The 17,208-nt window shown below is 64.2% G+C and overlaps 1 protein-coding gene across 1 annotated transcript; it reads left to right on the forward strand.

Moving 5' to 3' along the window:
- The first annotated feature begins 1,777 nt into the window (after nucleotides 1-1,777).
- On the forward strand, nucleotides 1,778-16,481 carry BGN (biglycan). The gene is made up of 8 exons (XM_082608972.1): nucleotides 1,778-1,962; nucleotides 11,287-11,546; nucleotides 11,821-11,933; nucleotides 12,512-12,725; nucleotides 13,303-13,413; nucleotides 13,687-13,780; nucleotides 13,875-14,013; nucleotides 15,316-16,481. The coding sequence occupies exons 2-8, from the start codon at nucleotides 11,306-11,308 to the stop codon at nucleotides 15,511-15,513; spliced, it is 1,110 nt and encodes a 369-aa protein (XP_082465098.1). The 5' UTR covers nucleotides 1,778-1,962; nucleotides 11,287-11,305; the 3' UTR covers nucleotides 15,514-16,481.
- The last annotated feature ends 727 nt before the right edge of the window (nucleotides 16,482-17,208 follow it).

Below are 17,208 nucleotides of genomic sequence, written 5' to 3' on the forward strand. Positions count from 1 at the left end.
CCCCAGCTGTGACAGGGGATGCTGAAGCTCAGTGGGGCGACCCAGAGATGTTTGAATATGTCGCCAATAAACAGTAAAAAACAAACAAACAAACAAGCAAAACCGACTCCCTGCGTCTGGAAGGGCACATGTTCTCTCCAGTCTCCTGCTCGCAACCATTTGTAACTGCCTCACCCAGGAAAACAAGAAGGAGTCGGAGTTCCCGACCTGGCCCTGCTTTTCTTACTTCTCCCTTTTCTGTGGCCCAGCCTGGAAGCTTCTTGCAGGCAGGCAGCTTGATCAGGCCACCATTGTGTCCCAGGTCTGACCAGGGATCCCTGAACTGACGCTGGTGAACAGAAAAGGGGTCTGGGCCCAGCCACTCCCCGTGGCAGAACTTTCTAGACCCTTACCTGCCTGATGGCCTGAAGCTGAGCACCAAAAGACTAAACAACAGCTGGCCGGGTGGACGGGACCCTCAGGCCTCACCCCTGTTCTCCTTTCATTGGCCCCGCCTCTCCCTGGCCTGTCCTCGGCCTCTGCCCTGTTGAGCTTTTTCTCTTTCTATGCATTTTTCTTTTCTTCTCAGTGGAGTTCTGTCCTGTCTTGTGTTGCCTGCCTTGGTTTCTTCCCTGTTCTCCTTTGCAGATCTCAGTGTTGCTCCCTGCCTCAGTTTCCCGCCCCGTCTAAACCCTCACCTTTGTCTCCCCAAAACTGCTCTTGCAGGAGTCTCCCCATGACTGAGGCTGGGTACACGGGCCAGGGGAGGAATGGGGCCCCACCCAACAGGAAGGAGGAGTCGTGCTACAGCCCTGGGCTCATCTGGGCCCTTGGGAAGTGGCTGAGCTTCCAGTGATGGCGTGGATGTCATGGCTGATGCCGGCCTCTTCCTGGGACACTTGGTGGGCTGACTCAGTTACCCCTGTAAGTGGCCAGCACAGGGCTCAGCCCCGAGGAAGTGGCCAGCCTCAGAGCAGTTATTGCACCCTAGGGGACCTGCTCACATGGAGCAAGAAGGATGACTCGCTGGCTCCTCCTCTCTGAATCAGCTTCTCTGAGCCTCAGCTCGGGGCAGGCAAGCTGGGGAGGACCCCCAGTATCTGTGCTGCGTCCTGCCAGCCCCCAGCTGAGTCCCATCCTGAGATCACACAGATAGGACCACTTCCTCTTTTTTAGGGAAAAGAGGCTGCAGTGGGCTGGGAGGTGGGGCGCCCAGAGTGCCCGGGAGCCTAGATCAAGCCCTTCCAGAAATCCACAACAGCTGCCACCCTCATCCCTTTCCAGGCTGGGAAGTTCTGGGAAGGCTCAGGACCAAATTCCGGGGTCCCCTCACTGAACTAGCAATCAGAGGCCACCTCCCCCTGGTCTCCCTTCCATTTCTGCCCTCTCGCTGTCCTCTGCCCGCCCTAACACCCGCAAGCCAGCTCCCGCCCCTCTCTGGGCCTCAGTGTCCCCATCCGGATAGTGGAAAGTTTGAATATCTGAGGCTGCGCCTGCCCAGAGACGCCAAGGGTCCTTGTGTGAGTTAGACCGTGTGTCCCTTCACTGTGTGCCCCAGGGTGCAGAGGGGGGGCAGGCAGAGTGGGGGGAGTCCTGGGGGGCGCAAGGGGGAGGGGTGCAGCTAGCCCAGCCGTCTACAAGAAAATTACTCCCTCTGAAGCTGCCAGGGGGGCCGGGAAGCCTGCCCCCTCCCTCCCTTCCTCCCTCCCTCTGTCCCTCCCTCTCCACGCCACCAGCCCCCTCCCTCCTTTCCTCCCTCCCCGCCCCCTCCCCGCCGTCCCCTCCCGTCGTCGGCACGCCCGCCCAGCCTTTAGCCTCCCTGCCGCCGCCGCCGCCGCCGCCGCCTCTGTCTCCCTCTCTCCACGAACTGCCCAGGAGTGAGCAGCTGCTCTCCGACGACCCGACAGACCGACAGACGCACGGACTGCCCGACCCTCAAGACTGCCAACCAGCCAGCCTGTGCCCGCCGCTTCCCCTCCTCAGGTAGGGTCCCCCACCTCCACAAGCCCCGCAGTGTCCCCGCTGTTCCTCTTGCTGCCTCACCCCTGGGTCCGCTGCCCCCTCACTGTCCTCGAGATGCCCGCGACCCTGCCAACCCCATGCTCATCCTCCTTGTCCCTCCTCCAGTTCCCCCGCTGCCCCCTCGCCGCCCTCTCCCGCCCCTAGGCTGCTTGTGGATTCCCACTGCACGGCTGCAGGCTCCTGGTCCGCGCCCCTTCGTCGCCACCCTGCGGCCCCCTGGGTCCTTGTCCCATTTCTGCCTCTTCTCCCTGCTGTCCCCCAGGCACCTTCTACATCCCCTTCCTTCACCCCTCTGACCTTACTCAGCTGTGCTCCACATCTGCCCTCTCTGCCTCGCCCCTCGGGGTTCTTCCCCTTGGCCGCTACCCCAGAGCGTCATCCAGCCATGGCTGAGCGGCTGGGACCCTGGCTCTGCCAATGGCCCCCTTAGTTCACTGCAAGTCCCAGGTGCACTTTGCACTTGGCCCTGGTTAGGAGGACCTCTGGGCGCCTGCCCAAGCTCGTCACTGGGGAGTGGTCCCCACTGCCTGGGGCTAGTCCACGGTGTGGGCTCAGAGACTTGGTTTCCCAGGCACACCCCAGGCACCCTGCCCAGATATTCCTTGCTTACCCACAGGCTAATGCCGTGCCTCCACCTCCTCCTGGGCGAGGTGTGGGTCCACAGAGTCCTGGCTGGGGGGGTCCCTGGGCGGGACTGCCTGGGCAGCTCAGTCCTCTCTGTCCCCAGAGCCCCCTTGGATTGAGGTTCCAAAGGGGGGTGCAGAAGGACACTCAGGCGACTGTGCTGTGTTAGCCAGGCAGGCTTGGCCTGGGGCCCCGGAGGGCTTCTGGAGACCATGGGTAGATGTGAGGACACCATCATCCCAGGATGGGCACCTTTAGGAAGGGGTAAGGTTCAAGAGCTCCCAGGCTAGTTGCTCTGTCCCCCAAAGGCAGCCCCCCACTGGTGCCTGGGGGCGTCTCAGGAATGGAGGGAGAACTACGGTTCTGAAACAAAGGTAGCAACAAGGTTGCCCTCCAGAGCCGTTTGGGAGGGGAGGCGTGGCCCCTGCTGGTCCCACTCCCACCCCATCCATTGTACAGAGGGGGCAACTGAGGCCCAGAGAGGGGCAGGAACCTGCCCACAGTGGCACAGCCAGTCAGGGGCAGAACTGGGGCCAGGACTCAGAGCTCCTAACTGACAAACCCCAGCTATTGACCCCATAGCATCCAGGGAGCCCGCAAAGTCACTTGCATGTTGACGATGATAGCTTATGGTCAAGTGCAGTGCGTGGGGATTGGAGTGAGAGGGGGCAGGCCCACGGGCCATGTCCCGCAAGCTCTCAAGGTGGTTGGCATGCTGAGGGAACTGCCGAGGGACCCAGGAGAGGAACAAGGGAGAATGGAGCCCTCTGGGTGTGCCACTGAGTATGCTGGAAGGCTGGGGGATGGGAACAGCACCTCTCTGCTCCATGGGCGGGGCGGGGCTGGGGCCTGGGCACCGGTTGGTGAGAGCTTCCAGAGTCGCTCCGCTGAGTGGAGCAGAAGGCTCGGGGTCCTCCAGGGCAGGGTGCTGGGTGGGGCAGGCAGGGCAGACCACCTCGCTCAGGCCAGGGAGATTGTTCTCACACAGCTGAAGTCTTCGTAAGGGCCACACAGCTTGCCGATTCGGTGGCCAGTCCTGCCCTCTGGGGGCTCCTGCTTCTGTGCCCTCGCCCCTCCCTGGCCGGCCAGCTCTCCACGAGGTAGAGACTGACTGAGATTGAGACCAGCTGGAGATGCTCAGGCCCCCCTCGGTGCCAGCAAGGAAGGTGCCCAGGAATGTGCACCCAGGGCTGCGGGATGGTGAGGAGGGAGAGTGCATGGCCACCACCGCCATCCACATCCTGGGAAGGCTGGCGGTTCGGCAGAGGCGCCTTTCTGTGGAACTTCCGGTGTCCGGCTGCTGTGGGCCAGCGTGGGTGAGCCTCTGAGGGCAGTTCTCTGTGCGTGCATCGAAAGGAAGCCATAGTACTGTCTCCAAGCCGCCAAGACCGGGCAGTGGGAAGAAGGCCGGGAGCAGGGAGGGCCCCCATGGTGAGGCAGCGAGCAGCTGAGTGGTGCCCTGGCCACCCCGGCTGGCCCACCGACCAGCCCACCTTCACGTCCCAGGATCCGGGTCACAGAGGGCGTTAACCATCCTACCGCTTTTATGCCCTGCCCTGGAGCAGGGACCAGGGACCCCACTATGCTGATGGGGAGTCCGAGGCCCAGCCCTTTCACCAATGGGTCTGGTGGCAGTTCTGTACCAGCTCATTTTAGGAGCCCAGAAATGTGGGGTGCTGGCCCTCTGACCGTCATGCAGGGTGACATGCAAGCATTGGCCCCAATTTCCCCCCAATCCCAGCAGTGGCCCTGGCCCAACAGAGGAGCATGAATGGGGAAGGACCGGAAGAGAGGGTGTGTTCGTAAGACAAGAAAGCGTTTCCTTTCTTTAGCAACATTCCTTAGTCACTCAGGACCACAGAGCATCCCTTCCAGCGCTGGCGGCGGCGTCCTCAAGTCCCAGAGGAGGGATCTGTCATGAGCCTCTTCCCAGGCCCACCCACCACCAGCCCTCCTCCACTCCCTGGAGAAGCCCCAAGGAGACAGGCCTGTCCCAGCGATAACTTGTCTTTGGCCGCCTGGGGATGCAGCCTGAGGCCGTGGCCGGCCCCCAGGGCCACCCTTGGAGCACTGTGAGCTGCGGGCAGCAGCCCAGCTCCCAGACTCCCAGTAGGGCCCGGCACTGTCTGGCTCGCCTCCAGGCAGGGCCCCAGTCCCAGCTCCGGGGCCTCCAAAGCCCCACCTGCTAGGCCACTGGGCTGTTTGTCCTTTCAGTGGCATGTCTGGAGCCCCTCTCCTTCCCTGCCAACACCCTGGATTGTTAGAAAGTTCTTCCCCAGGGTTGGAGAGCTTGGTCCCTGCCCTGAGCTGCCCACCCCTCCCCGTGCCTGTCGGCCCTGCTGGTGGGAGGGGACACACCAGCCCAAGGGCTTAGCTCAAATCCTGGGGCTGGAGGGTGATGGTGACTGTCCTGGGGCGCCCTGCTGTGAGCGTGGGGTGGGGGTGAGCATGGGCCCCCTCCGGAGGCAGGCACCCCCGGGCCCTGCCAGCTCTGCCCCCTCCTGTCCTGTCGGCTGGTGCCCGGGGCACTCAGTTCTCCTCCCACCCCCTCTGTCCCCTCTGCTCACATACTGGGGCCCACACCTGATGACCCACAAAACCTTTTCTGTGAATCCTATCTTCCAGGAAGCCAGTGTGGGGAGAGGCAGAGGGGACTGCCCTGGGAGGACGGAGAGGGAGTCTGCTCAGTCCTGCCCCAGACCAGAGGCTAACTGGTAGCCCTAGAGCCAGGCCCTTCTCCAGCCTTCCAAAACCAGCTTCCTAGTGCTCCCTGGGGCTGTGGTTCATCTCCCCACCTTCCAGATGGAAGGTTCTGGGGTGAAAGTCCTCCCCTCACCTGGAGTCCCCAGCCCCAGGGTCCCCCAGGGCTTCCTTCACACCCTCTGGGACTTTGTTTGGCTTGTCCCCCACCCTCTCTACTCTGGGGTGGGGCAGCTCCTGGGTGCCTATGGAAGCTGCCCACTTGCCCACACCCCACCAGCCTCAGCTCCTCCAGAGGCTGCTCGGCCCCCATAGCAGTCCGCAGAGCAGCCCAGCTCGCACTCATTGGCAGGCTGGCATCGCTGACGTTCCCAAGCCCAGTGGAGGTGCCAGGGACTCAGACGACTCATGCCTGCCCCTCCCCATGGTGACACATCCTTCAGGTTTAGGGGACTGGGGCTCTACCCGGCCTCCTCACAGCCAGCTCTCCTGATCCACGGCATCTGAAGGCCAAACTCAGCAGAAACCCCAGCCTGGAGCTGAGCTGCAGGACAAGGGGCAGCGGGCTGGGAGAGGTCCCAGGCTCCATGCGACTCTGAACCGGCCCCTGCTTCTCCCCCACCAGCTGCCTCTGGGTGGCTCAGATGGCCAAGAGGGACACAGCAGTCAGAGGCCCGAGTGGCCACGGGATCGGGGATTTGGGGAACAAAACTAGGACCTGAAGGAGAAGGGCAGAGGGCAGACGGAGTCTGGCTCTGGCAGCCCTGTCCCTGGAGACAGGTGACAGGTCCGGCGACCTCCTAGGCTAGCTGCAGAGGGCTACGTCCACCCCAGCCAGAGTCACTGGCTCAGTGAGGGAGCAAGGCAGACAGGACCTCAGGCTCTGGGAACCAGGCTGAGAGCATCTCCCTGTGGGGTCTGGCACCTGCTGGGACCTAAGATGCTTGGGGGAATCTCCCGGGCCAGGCTGGGATGATGGCTTTTCCAGGCCACTTCCCTGCAGCTGGAGGCGGAGGCAGAGGGGCTGGGGCTGGCCTGATGGGTGCGCTGGGGCCGAGGAGGGGCATCTGGCCCCGCGGGCTGAGGGGAGCTATGGATGGTGGCAGTCAGAGAGAGACGCCATGTTTCTAGAGGATTCGTGATGCAAGCCAGGGGGCGCAGGACCCACAGGGCAGGGCCCTGCTTTCCGTCAGCGTCACCTCCCAGCCAGAGTGGGGGAGATGCAAGGAGTCTTCTGCAGGGACCGGGGGCTGGTTCGGCCCCCTGTGCAACCCAGGGAGCTTGGGATTCTGTGACCTTGGGCTCTGCAACAAAGTCTGCGGGGGCAGAGGGTGGGGCAAGGCACGTGTGCCCGCTCTACCATTTCCTCACAGTGTGGCCTTGGGCAAGGGTTTCGGGCAGACTCTGAGCCTCAGTTCACCCATTCATCCAGTGGTAGAAATGGCACTTCCTGCTGGTCCTCAGGAGGGCTGTGCTAAGAAATCACTTGAGTGCCCTGTCCCACCCTGAGAAGGGATAGAACACTCTCCCCTTCCCTCAGGGTTTCTGCAGCGAGCCTTCCGTGGTGGGGGGGCAGGGCACCCAGCAGCCCAGGACCCCCAGCTGACCTGGCTCATCTGCCACCTGACTCTGGCACGGCAGAAGGCCAGCACTGGGACTGCCGGCCTTCCAGAGGTTTGCCAGCAGGCTGGGGGTGGAAGTGATGGCAGTCCTCAAGGCTGTGGGGAGAGACGTCCGGCCTGGTCAGCACCGGCCGCTTCCCTGGTGCCAGCGCTCTGCAGCACATGGGCTGGCTCTCTGTCGGCCTCCGACACCCACATCCGGGTCAAGTCTATCCCTGAAGGCTGCAGGGGCACAGGACCCAGCTTTGTCCGGTCACCTCAGCAGCGCCAAGACCCCAGCAGGGAGGAGCGCCCTGGCCAGCCACGCCTGGATGTCTGCTCCCCTCGTAGCTGGAAGGCGTGCTGAGGCCACGGCGGTGGGCTCGGGGTGGCTGGCGTGCAGACACCGACGGGGCGGGGCTCAGGGCCCACCCAACCCCCCGCAGCCACGACCCCAAACACAGTTCCCCCGACGCGCACGCACACGCATAAGCCTCAGGAGACCCACTGGTGGTGCACGTCCCCTCTCTCGGGCCCGGGAGGGAGGCGGTGAGCAGCCGCGTGTCGGCTTGCAGAGCAGAGCTCTGGGCAGCGCCCCTGCCTCTGGCCTGCTAGTAGGAGCTGGGCCTCAAAGGCTTTGGCAGACAGAGGGGAGGGGGGAAGGGCGGCCCGCAGTCCCAGGGACCCGCCGGGCGGGGTGGAAGACGGCACGCGCGCCCGGGTTCAGGTCGGGCTGCTCAGAGGGGCCAGACACCCGGGCCGAGGCTGCGGGACAGCGTCAGGCATCCGGCATCTGCGACTTGGCAGCTGCGGGCCGCACATCTGCAGGCGAGCTCCCAGGGCCTGCCAGACCTCAGGCCCGCTCCCGCCGCCCTTGGCCTGGCCTGAATGCCTGGCACGGCCCCTCCGTGTTCTCAGGGGCTGCCAGTGTGTCTTGTTTGGCTGTGACCTGGAGCAGTCCCAGTTGGAGGACTGCGCTGGCTTTCAGAGGGCCAGACAAGGAGAGCCCTATTGGGTGGGCGGCCCTCACTCCAACCTGTGGGCATGCGGCCTGAGGCCTCACCGCCATCACCGCCTCTTTCCTTCGCTCTGAGGAGGAGGAGGGGCCCATCCAGCTCAGAGAACACTTTGATGGGGCTCGAGGCTGCCTGAAGTCCTTGGGGACACACTCAGGAGGCCCAAAGTCCTGGGTAGTGTGGGGATGGGGATGCTGGCAGGACTTGCCGTGGGTCTCACAGTAGCTGTCCGTGGGGGGCTCCCGCTTCCGGGGCTGAGGGCCCACCCGCCTCCTGCACGTGTGTGCGGTGAGAGGGACCCGGTGTGAGGTGGGGGGAGGCAGCCCTGCAGCTCGGCTTCCTCCCCCAGCCTCTGTGCACTGCCCACGTTCAGCCCGCGGGCCAGAGAACCCATCACCCCTGGGCCATGTGTGGAGCTTCCAGCTGAGGCCTGAAAGCCCGGGGCCTGGAGCCGCCTGAGCTGGGCTCCAAGTCTCAGGCTGAGTGATTTGGGGAACCTTGGTTCCTCTCTCTAGGCCTCCGTTTTCTCCTCGGTAAAACGGTGCCTTCCTCCCGGGCGCCCCCTCCAGGCCCCTCCCTGGCTCCTTCTGGCACTTGCGGGGGAGCGGGGTGGGGGGGAGTCTCTTGCGGCCCCCGTGGGCTTGGTGTCCAGTCGGCCCCCTCCGCTCTGCACAGTTCTGGCCGCTGAGTCTCCTGCCAGTTCTCCCCGGGGAAAGGAGGGCTGTGCCGGAAAGCGCGCCAGCCTGCCCACTGCCTGGGCCCAGCCAGGAGCCGGGTAAAACCAGCCAGACCTTGTCCTGTGCTCTGTCACGGGGCCCTGGGGTAGGGCCTCCAAGCCCTCAGCCTCCCTCCCCCTCAGAGTGAGTCTGCACTGGAGCTGGCCCTTCCCCTCTCTCAGCCTCTTTGTGGGGCCCCAGATTCAGCAACATCAGCATAGCAGGCACGGCAGCCCGGAGCCGGCTCACCTCCTCCAGAGCCTCCGTCCCCCCGGGGAGGGTCCCATGAGCCCACTTGGGCCCCCAGTGGCTAGTCCTGCCCTGGTTGGCCTTCCCAGCGCCTGTCCATCCTCTCCCGTGGTGGAGGGGCCAGATGCGGGTGGAGGCTCCCCGTGGAGGCCCCCAGACCTTCCCGGTCCCACCAGGCTGGAAGAGGCCTGTCTGCACCCAGTGCCTCCCGAAGCCTCCCGCCGGGCCTGGCCAGACCAGCCCCCCACCCCCACTTGTCCAGGTGGATGGTGGATCCCAGAGCCTCCCAAGGATCCTGCCGGGCGTTCCAGCCCTGACTCACCACCACCCCTGCCTTCATCCTCGCCTTCCTCTGCCCAGCCCTGGGTGTCCAGCAGCCCCTGGGCAGGGGCCCTGCACAGCAGCGGCAAGCCTGGGAGGCCTAGGCCCACCCTGCTTTGCCCTGAGGTTTGCGAACTCGTGGGAAGAAGGAGGGACTCGTGGTCCAGATAGGCCAGCCCAGGGCCTTCTCCCAACTCTTCGCCGAGGCCCTCTGGGGGCTCCCCAGGTCCTACTGGGCCAGCCTGGGGCTGGCGGGACCTGGAGTGTCATCGTGGGCTCTCAAGGCTTGAAGGAGCCAGGGAGGCTGGGCACTCCCCCGGCATGAGGGGGCCTCACTTTGATGTGTGACCGGGGCAGGTAGGCAGCTTTGCTGAGCCCGTCACCGGGGCCCGCTGGTGGCGCTCTGGGCCCCCGGCCTCTGCCTGCCAAGCAGACTGCGGCCCCAGCTGCCAGAAAGGCTCCTCCGGCCCCTCACGCTGGCAGCTGCAGCTCCGTCCTCAGGATGGTGGGAGCCAGGACAGGCCACGTGACCAGCTCAGCGGGGGGCCTGAGGAGTGCGAGAGGGGCGGCAAGATGGGGATCAATGGGAACCCGAGGTGCAGAGCTGCTGCGCCCACGTCTGGAGGTGGCCACAGCCCCCAACACCTGCCTGCTGGTGGGAGGACTCCGGGGCAGCAGTGCCCCCCACCCCGGTAGCCAGTCCAGCCCCAGGTCGACCGGGCCTGCTGGGGGCCTCCTTCCCCCTTTGCAGCCGGCCATCAGGCTCGGGGGGCTCTCCCAGCCCCACTGAAGCCCTGAACAGCCCTTCTCCTGGCCAAGATGGGCCCCAAGTGAGGGCCTCCCTGGGGTGGGGCTGCTTCACGTCTGCACCTGGGGCAACCCCAGACACCCCACGCCTGGGAGACAAGCAGGGCAGGCGCACTTACTCCTCTTTAACATGGGAAAATGAGGCTGGGGCTTTCCCAGGAAAGCGGGTAGTTGGGGGTGGTAGGAGAGGCAGGGGCTCCAGCCCCCTTCTGGGCACTGTCTTTCAGCACAGGAGCCTCTGGACAAGCCTGAACCTGCCCGCCACCGTAGCAGCAGCCTGCTCCCCTCCGGTGGCCTCTCCAGGGGCCCAGGCCGTGAGCAGAAGGAAGGGGGGGAGCAGAGGTGGGAGCCCTGGGGCTCTGCGGGCTGAGCCAGGGGAGGAAGCCACGGCCCAGGGGAGCAGAGGTGGGGGTGGGCAAGGGATGCCCCCTCCATCTCCAGGATTCCACGTATGGCCTGGGAGAATGCCCCTTTCCTCCACCTTCCCTCCAGGGCTGGCCCAGCTTTCTGCCCAACACGCCCAGCCTAGTGCCTTGTCCTCTTGACTCTCTTAGAAAAATGTGGGTGTGCTGCAAGAGGGGCTCAGGCAGGAAAGGAAGCGACTTGTGGTCACCTAAGTCAGCCCTGAGCGCGCCCACGCTGCCCTGAGCATGTGGCAGTGGCCCGGGCCACAGTGGTTTCTTTAAATCTGAATTCCTCAAAGCCTGTGGGCGGCAAATGGCTGGGTTTCCCTCTCCGCCTCCTCCACTAGCCTCACTGACCCCCCAGGCAGGCTGCGGCTGACTCAGTGGCTGGTGCGTGTGTGTGTGCGCGCGCGCTTGTGTGAGTGTGTATGTGTGCGCTTGCGTGAGTGTGTGTGCTTGTGTGAGTGTGTGTGTGCTTGCGTGAGTGTGTGCTTGCGTGAGTGTGTGTTTGCGTGAGTGTGTGTTTGCGTGAGCGTGTGTGTGTGTGCTTGCGTGAGTGTGTGTGTGTGCACTTGTGTGAGCGTGTTGGAGGGATACAGACTCACCAACTGGGAAGACACAGTGTTGCCCACTGAGGCCAAGTCCTGCCCCGGGGTCTCCTGCCCACCCACACCTCCCTCCCGGCCCCTACAGCCCAGGGCCTGGCTGCACCGGTGAGGGGTGAGGGACACGAGGCCAACACGTGCAGAGCCCCAGCCCCCTGGGCTCAGGACGGTAGCCAGGCAAGGGCCCAGAGGACAGGCATGGGCGCCAGCTGGGCACTCCTGATGGCCTCTTCTTGCCCCAGTCTCGCAGGCACGCCCACCATGTGGCCCCTGTGGCCTCTTGCGGCCCTGCTGGCCCTGAGCCAGGCTCTGCCCTTTGAGCAAAAAGGCTTCTGGGACTTCACCCTGGACGACGGGCTGCCCATGCTGAACGACGAGGAGGCTTCAGGCGCCGACACAACCTCGGGCATCCCAGACCTGGATGCCCTCCCGCCCACCTACAGCGCCATGTGCCCTTTCGGCTGCCACTGCCACCTGCGGGTCGTTCAGTGCTCCGACCTGGGTCAGTCCAGTGGGATGGACGTGGAAGCATGAGGGTGGGTAGGGGGTGACCTCAAGCCAGCTCGGGAATCCTGGTTTCAGTGTGGGAGGGTGTCCATTGGTCTGCTTGCAAGCAAGCGGGGAGCGAGAAGCCCCTCCAACTGCCGGCTCTGGCGCTGGCCCACTTGCAGCAGAGTCCCTGCGTGCGGGTCCGCGTGCGCGCGAGTCCCTGAGCTCCGCGCCACTCTGGGGTCACGGCTGTGGCTCACACTGGTGACAGTGGTGCCGGCCCCCAGGTCTGAAGGCTGTGCCCAAAGAGATCTCTCCCGACACCACTCTGCTGGACCTGCAGAACAACGACATCTCTGAGATCCGAAAGGATGACTTCAAAGGCCTCCATCATCTCTATGTAAGCCCACCCTGGCCCTTCCGAGGGGCTGCAAGGAGGTGGCAGGCCCGCAGCACGGGGGGTTGAGTCCAGATGGGTGTGGGCACATACTTGTGGAGTGCGAGAGGGGACCAGGGACCTGGGGAGTCCTGAGAGAGGTCTGGAGGCGGCTGTGGTGGGAGTGCCCAGGGTCCCAGGGCACATGTGCAGGTGTCAGCAGCCATAAGTGCAGGACAGGATCACTCAGCCCAATTCCCTTCTTGACTGAAAACTTTTCATCTTATTGACTCCTCCCAGCAACACAGTGAGAAAAGATTTCATTGTAGCCAGGGTGCAAGTGGGGAAACTGAGACACAGAGACGCGGCAGGCTACGCTAAGCAGCAGTGGTATTGCTGGGCCTGAGCGCCAGCTCCCCGATCTCCACTCTGCCCGGGAGCACAGACGGGTCTCCTGGAGGCTGAGCTGGGGCTCAAACACCTGTAAAGTCCTGATAACTGCTAATCGTGAATCGCTAGCTCAGGCGGCAGGGGATGGGGGAGCGGAGAAGGCGGGCAGGTGGGGGCTGGGCCTTCAATCCAGCATGCGCCGCCCCCCTCAGGCCCTGGTCCTGGCAAGCAACAAGATCTCCAAGATCCACGAGAAGGCCTTCAGCCCCCTGCGGAAGCTGCAGAAGCTCTACATCTCCAAGAACCACCTGGTGGAGATCCCTCCCAACCTGCCCAGCTCCCTGGTGGAGCTCCGCATCCATGACAACCGCATCCGCAAGGTGCCCAAGGGCGTGTTCAGTGGGCTTCGCAACATGAACTGCATCGGTGAGCGAGGTCCCGCCAGGGGCAGTCATCACCCCTCCCCGGCGGTGGCAGTGGATGGGGGAGAAGGGTCAAGGAGGGGGGCTCTGCCAGCCAGGGCAGCTGGGCGCTGGGCTGTCCAGGACAGCCATGGACCAGCCAGCTGGGCCTCACGGAACTTTCTGGAGGCTTGTCTAGGAGCACGCCCCAGAGCTGCCAAGGGAAGGTGAAGAGAAACTCAGGGCCCGTAAGGAAAGGGAAAGGAAAGGGCCAGTGCGGCCAGCCAGCCAGCCAGGGGCTGGGGGGGCCGGGGAGCCCAGCCTTGATTTCTGTCACCCCTCCCTTTCTCCCTGTTCCCTCTGCCCCCTAAGGCCGATGCCAGGCCCAGTGCCCTTGGGAGTTAGTGGCCTTGAATAGAGAGGAGTTTGCATTTAGTCCACTTGCGTTAGTAAATTAGTGGCACCGTTTTCAGGGAGAGATGGGGGAGCGGGTAATTAGCAGGGCCCATTAGGGCAGCCCAAGCCAGGCAGCCGACAGGCTCCGGGGGTGTGTGGGCAGATGCCCAGGCCTGGCTCCAGGGCTGAGGGGGCCTCTCTCCTAGAGATGGGTGGGAACCCCCTGGAGAACAGTGGCTTTGAACCTGGAGCTTTCGATGGCCTGAAGCTCAACTACCTGCGCATCTCTGAGGCCAAGCTCACCGGCATCCCCAAAGGTAGGAAGGCAGCCCTTGCTTCCCACTCTACCTGGCCTTCGAAGCACACATGGACACAGGTGGGGGGCCTGGAGCCATCTGGAGGCACCCAGTCTACTCAGGGAGGGCTTTGGCTGCCCCTCTCCCCACCTGGGGCAGAGCTAGGGTCTCTGCTCCACCAAGCGTGGGAGCGTGCACACACACACACACACACACACACACACACACAGCATCAGCCCACGCACATGGCCTCCCCTCCTGCATTCAGCCCAGAGCATCCTCTTTTCCTGGCAGACCTCCCCGAGACCCTGAATGAACTCCATCTGGACCACAACAAAATCCAGGCAATTGAGCTGGAGGATCTGCTCCGCTACTCAAAGCTGTACAGGTGGGCTGGGGGGCCGGGGGGGCCTGAGTCCACACAGTGCCGTGTGGCCTGTGGGCCCCACCACACCGTCTTTTTCTCATCCACCCCTTCGCAGGCTGGGCCTGGGCCACAACCAGATCCGCATGATTGAGAATGGGAGCCTGAGTTTTCTGCCCACCCTGCGGGAACTGCACTTGGACAATAACAAGCTGTCCAGGGTGCCTGCTGGCCTTCCGGACCTCAAGCTCCTCCAGGTGAGAGCCAGGGAGTGGGCAGCCCCTGGTGCTGGGTTCTCTAAGACTGGGGGAGGGGAGCAGCCTACATCCCCAGGGCAGCCCCTCAGCCCATGGCCCTCCTTGCTCAGGCCCAGCACGTGTGGGGTCTGGGTACAGAGTGGAATGGGACCTCGCTGGAAAGGAGCAGTCTCAGGGATCCCTCCCTCAGTGCCAACCCCCTGCACTGAGGAAGAAGAGGGTCGGGTGGGGATGCGACTGTGGACAGCAGAGAGGGCGGGGCCCGGGGGAGCAAGGTCGTGAGGGAAGAGCAGGTCTCGCAGGTGGGTGCCCACGAGCTCAGGGGACAGTCTGGGCACGGGGGTACACAGATCTGCGACAAGACAAGGACAGCCCGGGGCACGAAGTGGGCTGATGAGGGGATACAGGGCCTGGCCTGGGGCTCTCTCAGGGGCCCTACCCCCACTTTGGCTGTCAGCCACATGGATGAACTTGGTCGTACTTGGCCCTGCTCTGGACCTCAGTCGCTGCTTCCAACCCATTCACACGTGCCAGGAGACCCGCCATTCTCGCGGGCTGGCCAGTCAGAGCCGAGTACACCGGAGCCCGCTTGAGCCCTGCGTGGGGACCGCCCACCTGCAGCGGCAGCAGCCCCCCCGCCCCGGCCAGGCCGAGCGCGCCCTCTAGCGGCCGTGTCCTTGCCGCCTCTAGAGGGCGCTGCTGCAGTCTGAGCGCCTCCCTGCCGTCATTGGGTCCTCACTTCCTGACCCTAGTGTCCCATAGAGTGTGGCTTCAGGGAGCTGGAGGACCGGGGGAGGAGGAGGCTCTTTCTGCTCTCACGCCCCTGGGGCTCTGGACTGGGAAGCTGCTTCCCTGGGGGCAAACCCAGAGCCCAGGGAACCCCGAGGGAGGGCCAGGGACTTTATGTGAGCCATCCTTCCCGCATCGACAGTCCCACCCCACCACTCATGCCCCACGTACCCCTCACCTCACACCCACACCCCCCGAGCTCCCCATCCCAGCACCCAGTCACACACCAGTGCCTTAACGCTGGCCAACACCCGCCCAACAACCATACCCAAGCCTCAGTTTGCTCCTCCAGACAATGGGAGGATCACCTCCATGCCCCCAAAGGGCCGCGTGGATGCAACACAATGAAACGTGGCCCGTGAGGCGGTGGGATGGGACTCAGGCGGGAGGGAGGGCACCAGCCCTCGGGGTTCTTCCCTCTGCTTGGCCTACCCAGGCAGGACAGACTCAGGCAGGGGGGTGGGGGCGATTGGGCCACTGCCCTGAGCCTGAGCCACACCCCTCTGCCCCCAGGTGGTCTATCTGCACACCAACAACATCACCAAGGTGGGCGTCAATGACTTCTGCCCGGTGGGCTTCGGGGTCAAGCGAGCCTACTACAATGGCATCAGCCTCTTCAGCAACCCCGTGCCCTACTGGGAGGTGCAACCGGCCACCTTCCGCTGCGTCACTGACCGCCTGGCCATCCAGTTCGGCAACTACAAAAAGTAGAGGTGGCAGCAGCCGCCAAGGTGGCCTGGGTGGGGTCTCTGGGCAGCACAGCGGATGTCCTGAGCGGGGGAAGCAAAGAAAGGGAGCGAAGCCAATGCTCAACTGCACCCAACCCAGCCCTGCCCTTGATCCCCAACCCCCCTCATCACCACCCGACGTCCTTGCCCTGACTCCCAAGTGTGCAGGTGAGGCGTGGGGCCTGGCCCCCATCACACGCCCCTTAGCTTCAGAGCCACCCCTGCTCCCCCATCATGACCACGCAGAGGTGCCCCCACGAAGCTTTCTTCCCATTCACCCCAAAACCAAATTGTCTGAGGCTCCAGTCCAAGGAAAATGGTCCCTGGGTGTGGGGGGCCAGGGATGGAGACAGCAGACCCTGCTGAGCCCACCCTACCTGCCTGGCACACATCCCTCCTCGGCCTGGCCTGCTACCCTTCTCCTCCCATGCCCCCTGCCATCCTTCTGTGAGTTCACGGCCATCCATCCCAGCCTCTTTGCTCTACTGGTCCCTGAATCAGTCCTCTCCGTCTCTCTCTGTCTCTCCGTCTGTCCCTCCCTCGTTCTCCCTCTCCTCTCTCACATCCTTGGGCTGGGTCTGGTCTCTGTCTCGCTGGGCTTCTGCCCAGCCCCTACCCAGGCGGGCTGCGGTGGGGGACGGCTGCCCCCCACCCCACCCAGGCCTCGCCCCCAAGCCTGGATGATCCTGCAACCACGTGCTCCACAGTCCAGGGGGAGCATTGGACTCAGCCAGACCCTGAGAGTCTGTCCCCTGGGTGGGACCCAGCATCCCGCCAGAGTCCCCATCACGCTTTTCACTGTCCCCCTTTCCCCCACGATGGCTAGGACTCCCCTCCCGCTGCCTTCCACCCCCTGGGGTAGTGAGGGCTCCGAGTGATCACACCCAGGTTGAGGAGGGGCTGCTTCTGAGGTCGGTTGTTGTCTTTCAATTAAAGAAACACTGTGCAATACGGCTGCGTGTGCAGCGTCTCGGGGTGGACTGGGGACCGAAAAGAAACGGGAGCCATGGGGGTCCGCTGTGGCTGGCTCCCAGGTTCCGCCTCTCCGTGCCCAGTCGGAGCCTTGGGCTGCATATTCGCTGCTTTCCTTGCCTTCAAGTGAGGGTCCTCAGCACCCCTAGGTTCGGGGCTGGACCAGGAGGCCCTAGGCAATCAGGCAGAAGGCCCCAGGCTGCCCCCTTCCCGTCCCTTCTAGTCACTTCTGTTGCCCCGGCGATCCTCAGACTGGGCTCCTGAAGCAGGGCCGGCTGAGGTAGCGTCTGCCCTCCCAGAGCGGAGTGTCTGCCAAGCAGCCGCTGGCTGCAGAGCGCCAGGCCAGAAACTCCCCCCAACCGAGCGGGAGCCGGGAAATCCTAGGGGCCCCTGCCTGCCTGTCTTGATGGGGTTTGGGGGCTCAGCACAATACCAGATTTCGGCTGAGGTCAGAGCTGTGTGCCACACCCGTGTCAGCACCAGGGGGCGCACTCCCAGGAGAGCCAGGCCTCACGGGGACAGGGCCCAGTGCTGTGCGCACCTGCCTGTACTGGCTTGGCCTGCGCTCCCAGCACAGCGACCACCCAGTAGGTCACCCTGTGTGCCAGCACAGCCAAGCCTAGGTCGCAGCGTGTGGGTGCCAGTTCCCAAGAGAGGATCCAGGGCACAGCCCGTGAAGCCTGGAGACACAGGTCTGCCCCAGAAA

The sequence above is a fragment of the Mesoplodon mirus genome (assembly GCF_964341445.2).
Source record: "Mesoplodon mirus genome assembly, chromosome: X".
Lineage (NCBI taxonomy): Eukaryota > Metazoa > Chordata > Mammalia > Artiodactyla > Ziphiidae > Mesoplodon > Mesoplodon mirus.

Coding starts and splice junctions, on each gene's coding strand:
- BGN (XM_082608972.1), top strand. CDS start 11,306: ATGTGGCCCCTGTGGCCTCTTGCGGCCCTGCTGGCCCTGAGCCAGGCT. Junction 11,547..11,820: donor CGTTCAGTGCTCCGACCTGG/GTCAGTCCAGTG, acceptor GCCGGCCCCCAG/GTCTGAAGGCTGTGCCCAAA. Junction 14,014..15,315: donor CGGACCTCAAGCTCCTCCAG/GTGAGAGCCAGG, acceptor CTCTGCCCCCAG/GTGGTCTATCTGCACACCAA.